Here is a 19,034-nt window from a genome sequence, read left to right on the forward strand (position 1 = left end):
CCTCTGGTGGTTTTAGGCTATTTTCTAGGAGGGTGGGACACCACAACCCCCCTAAAAATAAAAAATCCCTAGTTCCAATTTTTTTATTTTTTTTATTTTTGTAAACAAAAACCAGTAATTGGGTTGGGGGAACCCCACTGCACCATGGGGCGAAGCCCCCATGAACCCCCCCCCCAAAAAAAAAAAAAAAATTTCACCAAAAATTTTTTTTGGGCTTTTTGTAACTTTTAAAAATTGACATCTTTAAAAAGTTGTTGCAATTATAGGTATTAAATAAAATTTACAGAGGAGAGTTTTCAATTTTTGTGTATATGTGGTCCAATCAGTGGGACTATCAGAGCTTGCGCCGCATACAGGGTACTCGCTTATGCTCACCCCGTAAGAGATATTTATACGGTGAACAACCTGGGTTTAATTTTTACGAATTGAAATTTTTGTGCATACGGCACACAACCTGGGTTTAATTTTACCAAAGAGTAATTCGGCAAAGAATAACTTTTTTGAAAATATAACTATAAAATTATTCTGGAGGGTTGACTTTCCATTACCTCATGGGGCGAAGCCCCTAGAGGCTAGGGGCGAAGCCACTAGTTATTTTTAAAGTATCATCACATGATTATTAAGTTAAAATAAAGAAAAATATGGGAAATAATACTAAAGCAATAAAGCTTTTTAAAAGAGGAATTGGTTTTAGGTATACTTAATATTTATATAAATAAGATAACTACAAAAATATATTTATTAAATTGATTTACTTTCAAAATTATAACTGTCAATAATTTAAAAATAAATATATTTTTATATCAAGCAAAAAAAATTTAATTTAAGGAAAATGGTGTGAATATTATGTTTCATATCTATTAATCTTATTGTATTGTAGACAGCTTTCCATGGATAGTAAAAATAAAAATTATATCATTAACTCCAGATGGACCAGACCAACAAAACTTGAATTGATTATATAACTTTTATTTTTTTACTTGTGGAAAATTTTCTGTAATACGATACGATACGATACATAATTTTTCAGTAAGACTTAGAACCGGCGGATCTTAATCGGTTTTGAATATTCTTGTATTGGTTTGCTTTCACTTATGCATATGAATCAAATTTAAAAATCAAACTATTAAACTATTACAACATCACAAAAGATTCCATTTTGTTTAATTTTCATAATTTGTTAAAAAAGGATATAAAATACGTGGAATTTGTGGCAGGGAACTTTTCTACCTCAATTTGGGTTGCTTATATAGTCCTCAAATAATTGATCAATTTGTTCCTCTATCAGGGGTGTATATTCTACATGGGATCCCCTGCTCAGGGGGGGGGGGATAAAAAATAAGTGGTTGGAGGTAAAAAAAAATGTAAAAATTTAGAAAACTGAAAACATTTGTTCTATTTCACCCCCCTCCTTTGTGAAAAAAACTAAAAAAAATGTGTGGTAGGAGGGATAAAATAAATAAAATATAGAGTTCTTTAAATATTTTTTCATTTTCCCCCCTTGTTGGTGAGAAAAAACTAGGGGGGGGGGGGGGGAAATAAAAAATTTTGTAGCAGGGAAAAAAAAATAAATCTTGTGCAGAATATACACCCCTGTCCTCTATAGTTAGGGGATAGGTTGGGGTAAAGTCAGAAAGAGGGGGATGGAAGTTATAGTTATGTTAGCCAGCTTCGAGTAACATTTTATCAGGGTATGCTAAAATCTTTCACAATATCCACATGTAGTTCTATATCTGTTCTTGATTTGATAGTGTGTCTTTCTGCGTATACTAGCGGCAATGCTCCTAGAGGCCTCTAGGAACACTGAAGGAATATGGGGTGGGGAAAGCCGATCCTTCATTATAAATTTTAGTTTTAAAAAGATGAAATTTGTTTCTGGGGGGGGGGGAGGTAATTTTTTTTATGGGCGAGTTCTCATTGGAGGGTGAAAAAAAACTCTCCCCAATATAGTTGTAAACCTTCCCGGGATCTATACAAAGCTTTACTGTAAAGATGATCCATATCGAATCAGCGGTAAGGGAGATCCTTCTCTACAGACAAAAAAAAGCTTATCACTTTATATAATAGAGGATAAAATGAGATCTAAATATGCAGAAGTACAGGCACAACTTTTTAAATAAATAAATTAGGTCACTAACATTTCCATAATGACAAATATGTCTGACATAAGAGGCGCAACATTGGTGGTTAAAAAGAGCTTTTATGAAAAAAAAAAGAAGAATAGACATTTATTTGAATTAGGAATTTGGTAAAATTAACAAAATAAATTGTGACGGAGAAACGTACAGACATGCCCCTATTATAAAGTAGCGGCGTTACTAACAAGCATGATAATATTACTGATCAGCACAGCTAATCTAATTAAACACAGACGTCCTCGGTTACTTGTTATACCGTGACCTCCTCCGTTACTTGTAAAGTTCTGATGATATTCATATCAAACTTTTCATTTTCCAGCAACAATTTTGTGGTGAAGAATACTTTTCCATCGTCGTGAATTTCTACACTGCTCTGAAATACAAAAAAAGCCATGAGAATGGATTTACTACCACTTGGATCTTACACCAGATTATCTTCTACTCTATTAAAGGTAAACTTGATGCTGGCTAAAATAACGATCCAACCCCATTACCTCCTCTCCTACTAGATAATTGAACTGGCCAAAATATGATGTCCAACTTAGCTACCTAAATTGACGACAATTTTTTCCCTGCAATAATATCCATGTATAATCTACAATCATCCATTGCTATGGGCTAAAAACGTATTTTTGAAATAAAAACCCAGGGAGGGAAAAGACATTAGACTGCAAAGTACACTGGTACCAAATGTTTTATTCGTTGTCTCAAAACTAATAATAAATTTTGATCAATTGGTGTCTAAAGTTTTTAAATTTAATTTAATTAAAGAGAAGGGGTAATTATGTTTATCATCATTAGGGATATACATCAATTTATCGACCATTGTCTTATCCCTTAAGACCCGTCTAAACAACATCCATAAAAGCGAAGCACTGAAACAGTAGGACAAACGGACATTAACACTAATTTAGTGTCAGAACTGAATAATCATAATATAAATGTATAAGAGTCGAAGCAAAGTTGTAAGTAAATTTGTTGAAAAACTGCTTTATACAGGATTTTGTTTATGGACATACTTACATTCTTAGGACTTGATTATAGAGTTGCTTCGCTAATAACATTATACTTTGTTGTCCCAGGAATCAATTTACCAAAAATCAGATCAATCGGATGATTTTATCACATAAAAATTTGTTGTTAAAAAGTAAAAAAATCAATATGTTTAAAATGGACGTACGTACATTCTGGTAATGATTATAGAGTTGCTACGCTTTCTAAATCGTACCTAATTACTAAAGGAATCACCATGCAAAATTTGAAATCGATATGATAATTCTAACATGCCTAAATTAACGAAAGAAGCTATCCGTTACGGACGGACGGACCGACCCTAATTATAGAAAAGCTTCGCTTTTTAAAATTCAATAATAAGTGAGTTTACAATAATAATAAATGTGCAAATTAAGCAATCTATAATACAACGTAGAATGATGTATGTTCGTCCGTCTGTCTGTCCGTCCCTTAAGATCTCGGTAACCACTGAACCGATTCTACTCTTCAGGAATTATACATACTGGTCCTGTGGTTGTTTTAGGCTATTTTCTTGGAGGTGGGACACCAAATATTATTCAGACCAAATATGTTGTGCTTTCCTTTTAAGATGTTGTCATCCTTGTTTCTATATATCATGACATTTTAATTTTATCTTCTCAAACAAAAATTTCTATAATACCGAAAAAACATAATAAGCAATTTTTTAAGAAAACGTGCCGAAAAAGATATCATTCAAACACACATTTCATGTATAAAAATGATAGTTACATAAACATTGAACAAATATTTTTATTTTCGGGTATAGCCCCTTTCGTAACATCACACCTTATGGGGCGATTCTTCGTATTTTTCACAGTAGCTTTTCTCCTATTTCTAGCCCCTGCGGGGGGCTCTAACCCTGCGGGGCCAATTACCTAACCCTGGGGGGCAATCACCTAACAAAATATAACCTAAACTAACCTATAAAAAGCCATTTATGCGGCGATGTTACGAAAGGGACTATTCCCTTATTTTCTACCATGTAGTTTTAAATTCTGTGTAGAGACTGAGTCTGTCTGTATCTGTCTAGTAAATATTCAATACCTGTCTAGCAGATTCTTGTCTGTATGTAGAATCTTGTGTAAATACAGAGTCTGTTTAGTAAATATTCAATACCTGTCTAGCAAATTCTTGTCTGTATGTAGAATCTTGTGTAAATACAGAGTCTGTCTAGTAAATATTCTATACCTGTCTAGCAGATTCTTGTCTGTATGTAGAATCTTGTGTAAATACAGAGTCTGTCTAGTAAATATTATATACCTGTCTAGCAGATTCTTGTCTGTATGTAGAATCTTGTGTAAATACAGAGTCTGTCTAGTAAATATTATATACCTGTCTAGCAGATTCTTGTCTGTATGTAGAATCTTGTGTAAATACAGAGTCTGTCTAGTAAATATTATATACCTGTCTAGCAGATTCTTGTCTGTATGTAGAATCTTGTGTAAATACAGAGTCTGTCTAGTAAATATTATATACCTGTCTAGCAGATTCTTGTCTGTATGTAGAATCTTGTGTAAATACAGAGTCTGTCTAGTAAATATTATATACCTGTCTAGCAGATTCTTGTCTGTATGTAAAATCTTGTGTAAATACAGAGTCTGTCTAGTAAATATTATATACCTGTCTTGCAGAATCGTGTGTGTATGTAGAATATTGATACAGAGTCTGTCTGTATCTGTCTAGTATATATTATATACCTGTCTAGCAGAATCTTGTCTGTATGTATAATATTGATACATTTTCTGTATCTGTCTAGTAAATATTATATACCTGTCTAGCAGAATCTTGTCTGTATGTAAAATATTGATTCATTGTCTGTATCTGTCTAGTAAATATTCTATACCTGTCTAGAAGAATCTTGTCTGTATGTAGAATATTGATACAGAGTCTGTCTAGTAAATATTCTATACCTGTCTAGCAGATTCTTGTCTGTATGTAGAATCTTGTGTAAATACAGAGTCTGTCTAGTAAATATTCTATACCTGTCTAGCAGATTCTTGTCTGTATGTATAATATAGATACAGAGTCTATCTGTATCTGTCTAGTAAATATTATATACCTGTCTAGCAGATTCTTGTCTGTATGTAGAATCTTGTGTAAATACAGAGTCTGTCTAGTAAATATTCTATACCTGTCTAGCAGATTCTTGTCTGTATGTATAATATAGATACAGAGTCTATCTGTATCTGTCTAGTAAATATTATATACCTGTCTAGCAGATTCTTGTCTGTATGTAGAATCTTGTGTAAATACAGAGTCTGTCTAGTAAATATTCTATACCTGTCTAGCAGATTCTTGTCTGTATGTAGAATCTTGTGTAAATACAGAGTCTGTCTGTATCTGTCTAGTAAATATTCTATACCTGTCTAGCAGAATCTTGTCTGTATGTATAATATAGATACAGAGTCTGTCTGTATCTGTCTAGTAAATATTATATACCTGTCTAGCAGATTTTTGTCTGTATGTAGAATCTTGTGTAAATACAGAGTCTGTCTAGTAAATATTCTATACCTGTCTAGCAGATTCTTGTCTTTATGTAGAATCTTGTGTAAATACAGAGTCTGTCTGTATCTGTCTAGTAAATATTCTATACCTGTCTAGCAGAATCTTGTCTGTATGTATAATATAGATACAGAGTCTGTCTGTATCTGTCTAGTAAATATTATATACCTGTCTAGCAGATTCTTGTCTGTATGTAGAATCTTGTGTAAATACAGAGTCTGTCTAGTAAATATTCTATACCTGTCTAGCAGATTCTTGTCTGTATGTAGAATCTTGTGTAGAGACTGAGTCTGTCTGAACTCTGTCTGGCTTGTATTCTTTACTTGTATTATCCTCACTAATATGTCTCAGTAGGGAACCTATGAATAAAAAATGTATGTTTGATAAAAGAAAGTTAAAACAGGGTTGTATCCACTCCATTTTAATTTAGAGGGGGGTGTCAAAATTCGTAAGGGTGGTGTGAAAATTTTACCTCCAGACAAAACCCTCTGCACGCCACTGGTTATTGTATACACTTAATTTAGTTAACAAGATGTCTATCAGTGTCACTAAACTAGTCATTCAAAAATTTCTAGTGAAGTTTTACATTAGCCCAGGAAAAATTTTAGGCAATTTAAAGAATTGAAAACAAAGCTTTGCAATACGGCCCAATCAAAAAAAAAATAACTACTAAAGGATATTTAACTGTAACAACCTTTAGCATTTCGGAATTATAGGAATGAGATAATGGGGGTTAATTTAATCTTCCTCCCTTTTTTATTTGTTAAATTCTTCTTATTGCATAATCATTTATAGTAAGAGATGGGTGTAGATTAATATAAAGGAATCATTACTCACCATTATGGCCATTTTCAACGTGGGTTTGATTTAACTCAGCAGGAAGACCACATGCGCTACATTTTCCATCTCCCTACATAGATAGATACATAGATTAATTTAAATACTTATATGGATAATTTGTAGGTTTAATTTATAGGCACATAAATATATGAAAGGTTCGCCTTCGCTTTGATGGATTGGAGGATGATTAGATGAATGAACTGATGGATAAATTAATAGAAGGGTGGATAGATGGATTAAAAGATGGATGGTTTGATGAAAGATTGGGTGGATTTAGTTGTATGGATGCTTTCATAGATGGTTGAGTAAACCAATTGATAGATAGATAGATCTAGAAAGATAAGTATATAACTATAGATAAGGAGCAAATAAATGCATAATATAATATATAGATAGTCTCAATCTATAAATAGATGAATGAGTATAGAATAAACAAATATTTATAGACCTATCAATGGATATTAAGAGAGATGGATAGATTAATAAAATCTAAAATTTGAGCTGAATTGGTATATAAATAGATATATGAATAGATAAAAAGGAAAAAAATTAATATAATCTTAAAGAGAATTTTAAAACTTTGCATAAGATAAGAAATTTCACAAGTTTGAATATAAAGAGATAGATAAATCAGGGATATAAAGGTATAAGACAATGTATAAATTGATATACATTATACATTCCCAATGATGATGCACAAAATTACCCCTTCTGTAGATTACAATTTGTGGTTGAAACATTTGGACACCAAACTTAATGAACCAACCAATCAAAAATCCCCAAAGTTGTTAAGCCAAATAATAAAGAAACATTATTGTAATACCTTGGGGACAAGTGTAATAAACAGCCCAATATTCCCTTCCTCCCTGTAGATGAATACATAGAATAAAGATTTAATATCCTGTAGAACTACATTTCCTTTCACAATGTCAGATGTGTCAATCATATTTATGTAAGGGCACTGAACCAGGGTTATGCAAGAAGGGAGACAATAATTTATAATAGTACCCAAGGTTTTATAAATATGCTCCCTCATTCGTTGGCTTAAAAACTTTGGGCATTAAATTTTGATTGGTTGGTTGAAACTCTAGCTCAATAATTGTATCTACAGTAGGGATAATTTGTGTGTCATCATAGGGGAAGTAATTTTTAATCAATGCAGAAAATCAGCTTCAAGTAGTTGAATTTTGCATTATTGGATTTAATCATATGAGACAAAATGCAAAGAAAACAGACTTGTCTGCTAGAAATTCCTACTGGTTATTGTATGTGATCGATCATCTATGTTTTAAATGTATTGTGAATAATTTTACCTGATAAACGTGGGGGCACATGCAAGTTCTTGTGTTACACTTCACATATCTGCACATTATATCCCTAAAAATTGCAGAAAATTATATTAAAAGTAATGCAGCAATTTAACATTATATAAAGTAGTAAGAGTTTTTTGTATGTCTCGAAGGATCTCGATAATCGCTAAACCGATATTGTTCTCCTTTACAGTGAAGCTTCAGTGAAACTTCAGGATCATTGTAATTTACAGTCCAGTGTCCCCTCCCTCCCTCATGAGAAAAGATAAACGTTTAAATTAAATTTATAGAAATACTTCGCTAATCAGCTAAAAGTTAAAGCAAATAAATTATTGCAAATAAAAATAGAAATGATTTTATGTAAAAATATTTGCAGTTCAGACTTTTTACGACAGAGACCATTTGTGGTAGCTAAAATCACATTTGCAGTTTCAAAGATTTATGTCGATTGTTTAACTAAAAGTGGTCATTGCTGACTTAAAATCAGGGAAAGGACCATTCGGACGATAAATTGATTAATCAAATTACCCCTTGATTATGATAAACAAAATTACCCTTTATTAACATAAAAATTATTAGTTTAATATATCATTATTATAAGTTTAGACAATGTTGCTTAAACCTAATCAATAATTATTTTTTGTGGGTATACTAGGATTTTTTAACCTAAATTGAGACATGGGCTGGCAGCTAATATGAAATGAAAAGATTGCTAAACTTTTACGATATTAGTTTTATTACATAGTTCTAGATCTTTGATATTTATAGTCGTCTAACAATACCCCCCCCCCCCCCTACTGTGTTTTCAATTACGTTACAGAGTGCTTTAAGATGCTGCTTCCTTCGCATCTAGAAGTTAGATAAGGACAAAAGATAGCCTAAAACCAATCTAAAAATATATGAATAGTATAGCCTAAGACTATTCTGGGATCTTATTGAATCTTCCCTGAAATAAAAAACCCAATCTGTTCAGTAGTTAGTGAAATCTTCAGCTACAGACAAAATCAAGAAATATGAAAAAATGACAAATTGCAGTATTCTAAAAATGTTTTTGTGAGGAGCCAAAAGCATTTCACCTTTAAAACTCATTAAAGTACTTTTCTTAGACCTTTTTCTATAAAAATATTGAAATTTTAAGATTTTTTTTATACAAAATAGATGAGTTATTTAATTTTTTTTGACACATTTTTCACAAAAGGCATTTTTTGACACCATACACCTATCATAGAGGCCGCATTTTTAGAGATAATGAAAAACACATTTTACAAGTTTGATGTGCTTTTGTACAGAGAACAAGGACAAATATTTATTTTTTCTGTATTCCTTCTGGTTGTTTCTAAAAATCGAAAAACTCAGTTTCTTCTGACTCACCCGTACTACTTAATATGATAGGATTTGGAAAAATTCCGATATTATGTCGGTCATGGCAATTTTTATATGCCATAAAGTCGACATAAACTATAGTGAAACTCGCAGCGGGCTAAAATAACGTTCCCTCCCCCATCCCCTCCTACCGGATGAAAGAACTGGCCCATAAAAAGATTTCTGTGGAAGCCAGCTAAATTGACGACAATTTTCCGTTGTTGTAAGATCCACTTATATTCTACATCCATTTATAGAAATTATAAATCGAAAGAATAGTACTAATTTTGATGAAGATACTTTTCAACCCAACAAAATCACAAAAGAACACGTCTTTTCACTTTAATTTTAAATTTAAAGGAATATGGTCCACTGTCAAAATAAGGTAATATTCCTATTACTAATGCAATCCCAACATTTTCAAAATAACTTATTTTGTACAACATTTTTCGTCCTAATCTAAAACTATACTTGTTGATCTTTAACTACTAAACTGATTAAGTTCCTCTTTTAAGAAAATCTTTGTTTTGGTCTTGGGCAGGCATGCTAGCCATCCAAGTTTAAATACCCATAAAATACATTTACATGAATTTGAGAAAAAAAAATATCATGATATTTATACTAAACTTTATATAAACGATTCAAAATAGGTCTTTTTTATATTTTAAGATATTGAATTATAAAATTTTTCTTCAAAAAACAAATCTATAGTTTTATAGAGGCCATAAAATCGTTTAATATCTAATAAAAAAGCTTTCTCGTCTATGTATACGTTGAATTTTAAATATTTTTTTTTTGCTTTAATTGTTTTCAAATTAGCGACACATGGACTTAAACATCGCATTAGATAAACAAAACTTAAAAATAATCAATCTCTTTAAAAGAAAAATTCGTCTGTAGATTGGATTGATTTTATGATGATTTATCCATGTTTAAAAATACTTTTTTTTATGTAAGTTTTATAAATTGATCTTTTACACATCAATTTCCTGATTGAATTAAAATAGGAATCATTTATCTAACAACAGAATACTAAACTAAATGTAGAATGGTCAGACAGACTTTTACTTAAATTACAAGGCTGACAGCATTCATAACTGGCAGAGCACATAAAGGAAAAAAGGACAAATTTTAGCCGTCATTTATCGTTAATAAAATATCAGAGATATTAAGGAACAACGGACAAAACATTTTTTTTTTATAAAAGATTCATACAAAAAAATTCAACTGTCTATACTTATTAGTAGCCGAAAAATTAACGTTTCACGTTATATACAGCTTTCCGCGGACACGGGCTAAAAAACTGGTTTTAATCTTATGATTGTACGTTTTACGTTTGGATATAATACGATGCTATAACATATTTTTTCAGTATAGCTGAGAAAGAACCGGTTTTAATCCAGCGGAAATTAATCGGTTTCGAAGCCATAATGGAAAAAAAACTAACCTGAATTGAGACCCAACACATGTGTATATGAACAGGTTTGCAGACGAGTTGATGCACAATAACAGCTAAAATATATTTATAAGTTTAAAAGATTATATTCTCCAGAGAGCAGAAATAAAGTTTTAAATAGATAGAAACATCGAGATAAATATGTAGATATGTAGAAATTATAGATAGATAGAGAGAGAAAGATAGATAGAAAGATAGGTAGAAAGAATTGAGAGAAAGAAAGATAAATAGAAAGATAGATAGAAAAATAATATGTAATTATGTAGAAAGTATAGACAGAAAGATATATACAACATAAATAGAAAGAAATATAGATCTACCGTACTGTTATGTCCAGAGATGACAACCCCAAACATGGGAGCCCAGGAGAGGATCGAGCTCTGATAGATAGATAGATAGAAAGAAAGATATATAGACCTACCATACTGAAATGTCCAGAGATAACAACCCAAAAAGGAAAGCACATAAGGAGAGAGTAGATAGATATATAGAGATAGGTAGAATTATATACCTAAATAGAAAGATAGATAGACCTACCGTACTGAAATGTCCAGATATGACGACCCAAACTGGAAAGCCCATGAGGGGAGTACTTGAACAATGTTCTATCTGCTTGATTACGGTCACCTCGTGCAGATTCAACAACAAACTAAAATTAAATAACAAGATCAGTTTTAGGGTTGGGCCGGATATCAAGTTTGGCCGGATATCCGGCCCGGTACCGGATATTGAAACTATCCGGATAACGGATATCCGGTAATTTGCCGGATATCGAGCGTTGGCCAGATATCCGGCCCAACTCTAATTAGTTTTCATGGAAACTAATGCTGTTTTGAAAGATTAATGTTATTTTGTGTACAGACACTCAAACTCTGGCTGAGAAATATTTTTTTAAATAAAAATTCTAAGAGATGGCCGAGATTCGCAAAATTTAGGAAATCCGGACACACCTAAATCCTTCTACTTCGTCAGACTGGAAAAAATTTTCGAATGTTTAAAAGTATATTAACTAGAAAGTTAGATATCGAAAGAAATATATATAAATGAAATTGTTAACAAGTTTCATGCTGAAACCAGTAAGTGAAGCATTACGGAGTGACAGACAGACAAACAGACAAACGCTGAAAAAAACTTACAATGGAAGATTGCAGATGAAGAAAATGATGACAATGAGCATGAGAACAATACTGAAATTCTCGTCAGCTCGCCTCCTACCCACCAAACGACGCCTAAAAAATAATCCTATTATATAAAGTTAGTTTTTTTTTGTCTGAAGCTCAAGATCTCAATGTTTATTGAACCGATTCAGTTTTCTCCTAAGAGAAGTTTCACATATGCCTTGTGATGGGTTTAGGCCATTATATTTTTGGATTTAAGTCTTTGGATGGTTATAAGCTATTTTTCTAACCCCTCTCTTCCTTTTGAAATAAAGAGCCCCTAGAGGCTATAGTAGCTAGTAATAATAAATAGATGACCCCTCTTCTTTCCTTTGGATCTTTTAGAGTCTGTTTGTGGCTTACTTTCAGTTACCACAAAATTTTCAAAGAAGTATACTTCTTTTTGTATGTCTATCTATTAAGATTTAAATTAATTAATTCTGGGCAGGTTTTCAGCTATTTTTTCTTTAATCCAAAAAAATCTTCAAGATTTTTAGAGTTGCTATCAAATTTTGTCTGTGCCATTCTATTAATTACTTTCTAATTATTCTTTAAAGAAATAGAAATAGTTAATATCTAAGAGAGTTATTTAGCAAGGTTTTTAGAGAGATGTGCATTTTATATGAAATAAAAAGTGGGTCAAATTTATGGAAACAATAAGAGTGGAATTAACTTAATTCATTTCTCTTTTGAATTTATTTCATTTTAATGAACTACATATTTCAAATCGTTTTTCAAAGTTTTGAAATCAATTTAGGAAGAAAAAAATTAATTTTAGATCCGTGTTCTTTTAATCTAATATTTTAATTACAATTAATAAATCTTAAATTCCAACTCTTTAATCCAACTATATATGACAAAGTAACCAGTTGCAATGATAGTCTAATTCAGGGTCTATTTTTGTAATATTTTATACATTTTTTATACATTATTTTTTCTCGAGTTTTGTCATTATTTAAAAAAACTTACAAAACAAAGAAAGAGAAGCATTATTACAGTGGACATTTGCCTTTGTACTTTTTGAACTTATGTACAATGTATATTCTCGGTATACTGGGTCTCTGTAATCCCACTTTTTCCTGTTCCTGCTTCTCAAAAAGTTTATTCATGTCTTTGGTATGACACAGATTTGAGGAGATATTGGGCTGTACATTATCATGAATTAGGTATAGCCAACAAGCAAAATAAATCTTAAATAATGTTTGGGGGTCAGAAACTAAGGTCATCTTTACTACCATGTGGTACCCCCTAAAATCACGAAACCTTTACGAATATTATTCTCGGATTATTTCAGTTGTTTTGGTTACAGCTGATTAATTAGACTAGTACCAAAATTATTACATGTATGTTATGTTTTTTTTTCATTTGTTGGCTTAAAAATTGAAACTACCATAAATAATCAACCAAAGAAAAACTTCCAACCAATCTATTTTGTTTCTTAATTTACGGTCCATAGTCATATCCCTTAGGATCCCTAAGTTTAGGAGACTTACCTTACTGAAATGCAGATCTTTGAGTTGAGAAAGGAAATAACAAAGAAGGGTAGCAGGCCAAGAACCACAAGTCTAAAAAAATTATTTTAAAGAATGCGCATGTTAAGTTGTTAACAATAAAGTTATCATCCACTATCAATCCACTATCAAAGAAAAGTTATTTTTTTCTTCTGAAAACTGCATTTTCCTCATCGTCCCCCCCCCCCCGGTGAGATCCTGCATAAAAAACATACAGAAATTCTGCTACTTTTATAATTAAATATACCGCCATTTAGCGTGGCTTGGCAGTTGGCTGAAGCCCAGCTATAAATGCATCTAATAACACAACTAATATCTATTTAGAAATCAACCATTTAAATTAAATATTAGCTTAACAACAAAATTAATTTAGATTTTTAAAATTGATTTTTTATCTTAGTAACAAAAAACTAAATAATTTAATTAATAATTATAATAAACCGAATTAAATATTTCAATTAAAAAACATCTAGGATTTAAAAAATTTCTATAAATTTACTTATTAATAAAATTCCTACCTACGTAATCTAAAAGTAAAACTTTAAATTAAGTTAAAAAGAAAGACTTATCCTATTTCTAAAAAATCTCTATTTTACAATTTTTTTGTAAAAAAAACTTTGTAAATTAAAAATTAACTAGAATTTAAAGTTTATCACTAAGCTATAAAAATTGGAAAGAATTTTAATGAATATAATAGATTTGAAATCTGCATAAAATTTTAAGGAATTTTTATAAAATTCGTTTTTTTGTATAATTCTTTATCTATAAGCGCAAATACAAATATAAAAAACGAATTTTATAAAAAGTCCTTAAAATTTTATGCAGATTTCAAATCTAGATTATATTCATTAAAATTCTTTCGAATTTTTATAGCTTATTTATCACATTTTAGCAGGGAGGGACGGGACATTCGGCTGTAAGTTAAAGTAAGTAAATACAAAGGGTAATTTTGTTTATCATAATTGTATGTTGATCAATTCATACTTACTGTCCTTTTAGTTCCCTGGATTTTAGGGGTAATAGATGTAACAGAATAGATGGCTGATATAGATAAAATATTTAGAAAATTACATTCGTGGATTTTTGTTATAATGTTTGGGGGATTTATTTCTAAAACTTTTTGAAGAGCTAAAAGCTTTGGAAAGATGCATATTGATTAGCGAGATATTTTGGTACAGACAGACACACACTAATAGACAAACAGAAAAACATTCTACCACTTTATTGAAAAGGAAGTGTATATAATATGTCTATTTGTCTCGGCTGCCAATTAAATATTAATTGTATTTCTAAGATTTCTATGATTTATATTAAATATATATTTTAGATAACTTAAAGATTACTTAAGAATAAGGAAAAAGTACTAGATAGATAATTCGGAAATTTATTGGAATTGCTTACAATAATATCCAAAGCTGTGTAGGCTTAAAATTCCGAAAAATAAATATAAGATTTATTATTTTTTACACAAAAACGTTTCTGATCGTTAAAAATTGTTAAGATACGCGCAATTTTCACTGAATTATTTTCCTCAAAAAATTGATCATAGAAAAACAATTAAAAAATATAAAATCCAAATAAAACATAAAACTGCAAAAAAAATAAAATCTTGAAAAAATGAAGTTCTTTTCATGTATTTTTAATTCAGAGTAAAATGTCAAGGCACGGAGCATTCTTTAAAAATTTATATCTGCCATTTCAGAGCAATTGTCATAAATCTGAATTTCTTCAAAATTTTGCTTCTACCCAGGGATCCAAAGGGATAAGACGATGACCAAAAAAAATCGATCTATGTGCATTCCCAATCGTGATACACAAAATTACCCCTTATTATTATGATTAGTGGCTGAAAAGTTTGACACCCAACTTAATAAATCAACCAATCAAAGTTCAATAAAAGTCCCCAAAGTTGTTAAGCCAATGAATAAGAAAACAATGTTATGAATCTTTGAGAACTAGTGTATAAACAGTCCATTGTCCCCTCCCTCACTGGTTTTAAACGCATCAAAATATATTGTAATATTAAAATTTTAAAATATTTTACATATGATACATGAGTACAAAATAAGATATAAATCTAAAAGAAATTTTATAAAGTCCCAAAGTTGGTAAAGCAACGAATAAGAAAACGTTATTATAAAACGTTATGAAGCCACTATTAAATTAATATACTTTGGACCTATACAAAACTTTCCTAAACAAGTTACCATAATACGATCTATTATGAATCTGAAGGACAAAAAAATCTTTGGATCATGGAAAGAAAACGAAGTAGCGGGTCTCGTCGTATTTTCACTGTAGCTTTTAGTTATTTTAGGTTAGGTAAATGTTAATAATTGCTCCACATGGCTAGGAAATAGGTTCTGCATGGTTGGAGCCCCCTCCCCGCAGTGGCTAGAAATAACAGAAAATCTACTGTAAAATACGAGGAAACTCTTTACTTCGTTTTCTTTTTTTACTGGGTCAAACCTAACAAGAAATCCAATAAAGACAACTTTGCAAACATTTGCAAAAACATATTTCTTAATATTTTGAAATTTACATTTCCATATGCTATGAATATATAATAGGAAAATATTGTTCTTAATATTTCCCTAAAACAACAAGATAACCAAGGGACATAATTCTAAAGAATGCAGGGTTCGTGAAGGGTAGGATCAGGGATAAGGGAAGGTCTGTCTGACCAACAAGTATATTAAAATCATGCAACCTAATCACGAAACCTATATTAGTGTGTAATATTATGGATGATTCAACTATTATCAGAAAGGGCTTATAGTAGAGTAAACAAGGATGACAATTTCCATAAGTAGTGAAACACAAAAAATCATACATGGGAATATGGACAAGAAGATTTAAGGAGCATGTGTTAAAATCAAGAATTGAAGGAAAAAAATCAAATACTTTTATCACGAAACATTTTTATCGTATCATCATATATTATTATATTTATATTTTGTAGCATGAGTGACAGACTCACGGACAAAAATCAGCCATCTTACTTGAATAGCAGCTGAGAAAATTGCATAGCGTTTTGGGTTGACAGATAAATTGACTTACATAGAAGTTTAAATTAACAAGATATACTAATAGAGGAAAAAATTTCTTATTTTTATTTGCAGTTTGATGCTGACACTACTGTACTATTCATATTGTTGCTTATCTTATCAGCTCTGCTCAAAATATAAGATTTTTAAACCAGGCATTTTTGGATTGGTAACTGGCCAATATGGTTTCTAAAAACAACAAGAGCTGAAAAAATATCCAACTAATCCCTGTTATGTTGACCCCGAGAGGGGGGGGGGGGGATCGAGAGGACAAAATATGGATTAAATCGTTCTACGATTTACGAAAACTGCTTGTAGTTTTTTAAAAAAGTGGACAAATGCTCCAACGTTTAACCGAACTATTAAAAAGGGAATATGACGTCAATCGGGATAGATTGGAACATAATGTGGTCACTCTTTTAGAGACACTATAAACTGCTTCGCTTTTATTTTAAATTTAATGCCTAGTTTTCTTGCCATGTATCCCTGTTTAAAATATATTCAACAATAAGAATCTTTACATTTACAATATGTTAGATATATGTATATGTAGTGTGTTGAACTATATACTTATCTAGCTTATCATAATGTAATTTATGGTAATTTTTATGTTTTTAACTAAGATATTCATGTTTTAATTCTCTAAAGCTATTTATTGAGGTTTACCTTTAATAGCAGTTGTGTCATTGGGCCATTCTGAAGGACAGACAAAGTAAATTAAAGAGTAGCTTTGCTATTTACTAGAACTGGAGAGATCAAGAGATTTCGTGAAAATTTAGATTGAATAATCAAGAAATAGCTTATCATTTCATACTGATTATTTACAGAGAGAAAGAGAGGACAAGGGGCTGTTTATTACAGTTGTCCCCAAAGTTTAAAAAAACACGTTTCACTTGTCGTTTGCTTAACAACTTTGGGGACTTTTAATGAATTTTGATTGGTTAGTGATAAACTAATGATGTTCTAACTTTTTAACTAATAATTTCAGTCTTCAGAAAAGATAATACTTTTGTGTAACATCATTGGGGATTACATCAATTTATCGGTTTTTGTCTTATCCCTTTAGGTTTCTGGATTATTTACCTGGCCCAGTGTAGATACCAGCTGATATACACTGGAGATGTTCTGAATTCTGTCAGATCAATAAAGTAACCATGACCCTCCTCATAATTCACCTGAACAACATTAATTTTAGTATTTTTGTAGAAATTTTCATCGGACTATTTATTACAGTAGTCTCCAGGGTTTTAAAATAACGTTTTCTTATTCATTGTCTCAAAACTTTGGAGACTTTAGCTGAATTTTGATTGTTTGGTTAATTAAGTTTAATGTCCAAAAGTTTCAACCACTGACTGTAGTGGTAGTTTTTTTTTAACATCTTGGTAAAAGTACACCACTTTCTGATCCCTATAAATTCCAGATAATTTTTAGAGAGAGAAAAAGTTTTAAGGCTACCATATTTTTGATCTTTTGTACAAATGGCTACATTTTAATGTAATTGTAAAAATATTTGGCCAATATGACGTTAATAATTTTTCCATTTTATATTATTTAAACAGAAGGCTGATTTTATGGAGAATATGATAATTCCCTTCCTATTAAACTTACAGTTAAAATTATTTTACAGTATTTACGTGTTTAGGAGATATATTATCGATCTTCCTTTAAGTTACTATAGTTACAATTTCAAAATAAGTACGTGTGTAATCAAAATGTCAGTAGTATATCATTATGTCGATATTATGTCAGCCATGACCACTTTTTATTTAAGAAATGTTGTCGACGACACACAGAAAACTGTCCCGAATTTGTATTAATTTTGAGGAACAAGACTCCAGTTACGTCATATTTTTCTTTCCCGAAAAAGGGAAGGGGGAAAGAAAAAAAAGGGAAGGGGGGAAGAAAAAAGAGATGAGAGAAAAGGGGGTTTTCCCCATCTCTTTTGAAGAGATTTTCTTCCCCCCTTCCCTTTTTCGGGAAAGAAAAATATGACGTCACTGGAGTCTTGTTCCTAAAATTAATACAAATTCGGGACAGTTTTCTGTGTGTCGTTGTCGACTTACAACAATAAACTTTCATGTCTGGAGAGTGAAGGGATCAAAAGGGATAAGACAATGGCAGAAAAATTGATGTACAATTACATTCCAAATGATGATACACAAATTACTCCTTCTGTAAATATTATAAGCGGTTGAATTGTTTGGACACTCAATTAAATGAACCATCCAATCAAATTCAATAATAGTCGCCAAGGTTGTTAAGCCAACTAATAAAAAAAAACAACGTTATTAAAAGTCTTTGGGGACTAGTGTAATAAGAAGCCCAATGTCCCCTCCCTCCATGGGAGAATATCTACAGTTTTCACAGGGTCACCTTACACCATCTGAATCATTTATTTTTTTTCTTGATGACTTTTTTATATAGATTTGGGATAATAAAGTACAACTAAGTCAATAATAACGCAGTAATAACAATCTAACAAAAGTAAATTTTAGATAATGTTAGAATTGTTGTTAAAATTCGATATAAAGTTTTGACGTACCAACTACAGACTATAGAGTAACTTCTCTAATAAAATCTGTCTTAATAATTTAAAAAAAAAAAAATTACCGTGGATTCAAGAAATTTTGGAATATTGAAGACAATCGATACTGAACAAAAAATACAATTTCATAT

The 19,034-nt window shown here is 30.9% G+C and overlaps 1 protein-coding gene across 1 annotated transcript; it reads right to left on the reverse strand.

The window, feature by feature from the left end:
• Positions 1–1,539: 1,539 nt before the first annotated feature.
• Positions 1,540–19,010, reverse strand: LOC145330697 (uncharacterized). Its single transcript, XM_080175363.1, has 10 exons — positions 18,969–19,010; positions 17,442–17,533; positions 13,294–13,365; positions 11,780–11,872; positions 11,181–11,292; positions 10,635–10,699; positions 7,829–7,892; positions 6,513–6,585; positions 5,916–6,034; positions 1,540–2,511 (listed from the first exon to the last, which is right to left on the reverse strand). The coding sequence occupies exons 4-10, from the start codon at positions 11,818–11,820 to the stop codon at positions 2,389–2,391; spliced, it is 597 nt and encodes a 198-aa protein (XP_080031489.1). The 5' UTR covers positions 11,821–11,872; positions 13,294–13,365; positions 17,442–17,533; positions 18,969–19,010; the 3' UTR covers positions 1,540–2,388.
• Between the last annotated feature and the right edge of the window lie 24 nt (positions 19,011–19,034).

This window comes from Acartia tonsa, chromosome 10 (assembly GCF_053477335.1).
Source record: "Acartia tonsa isolate MP-2025a chromosome 10, ASM5347733v1, whole genome shotgun sequence".
Classification (NCBI taxonomy): domain Eukaryota; kingdom Metazoa; phylum Arthropoda; class Copepoda; order Calanoida; family Acartiidae; genus Acartia; species Acartia tonsa.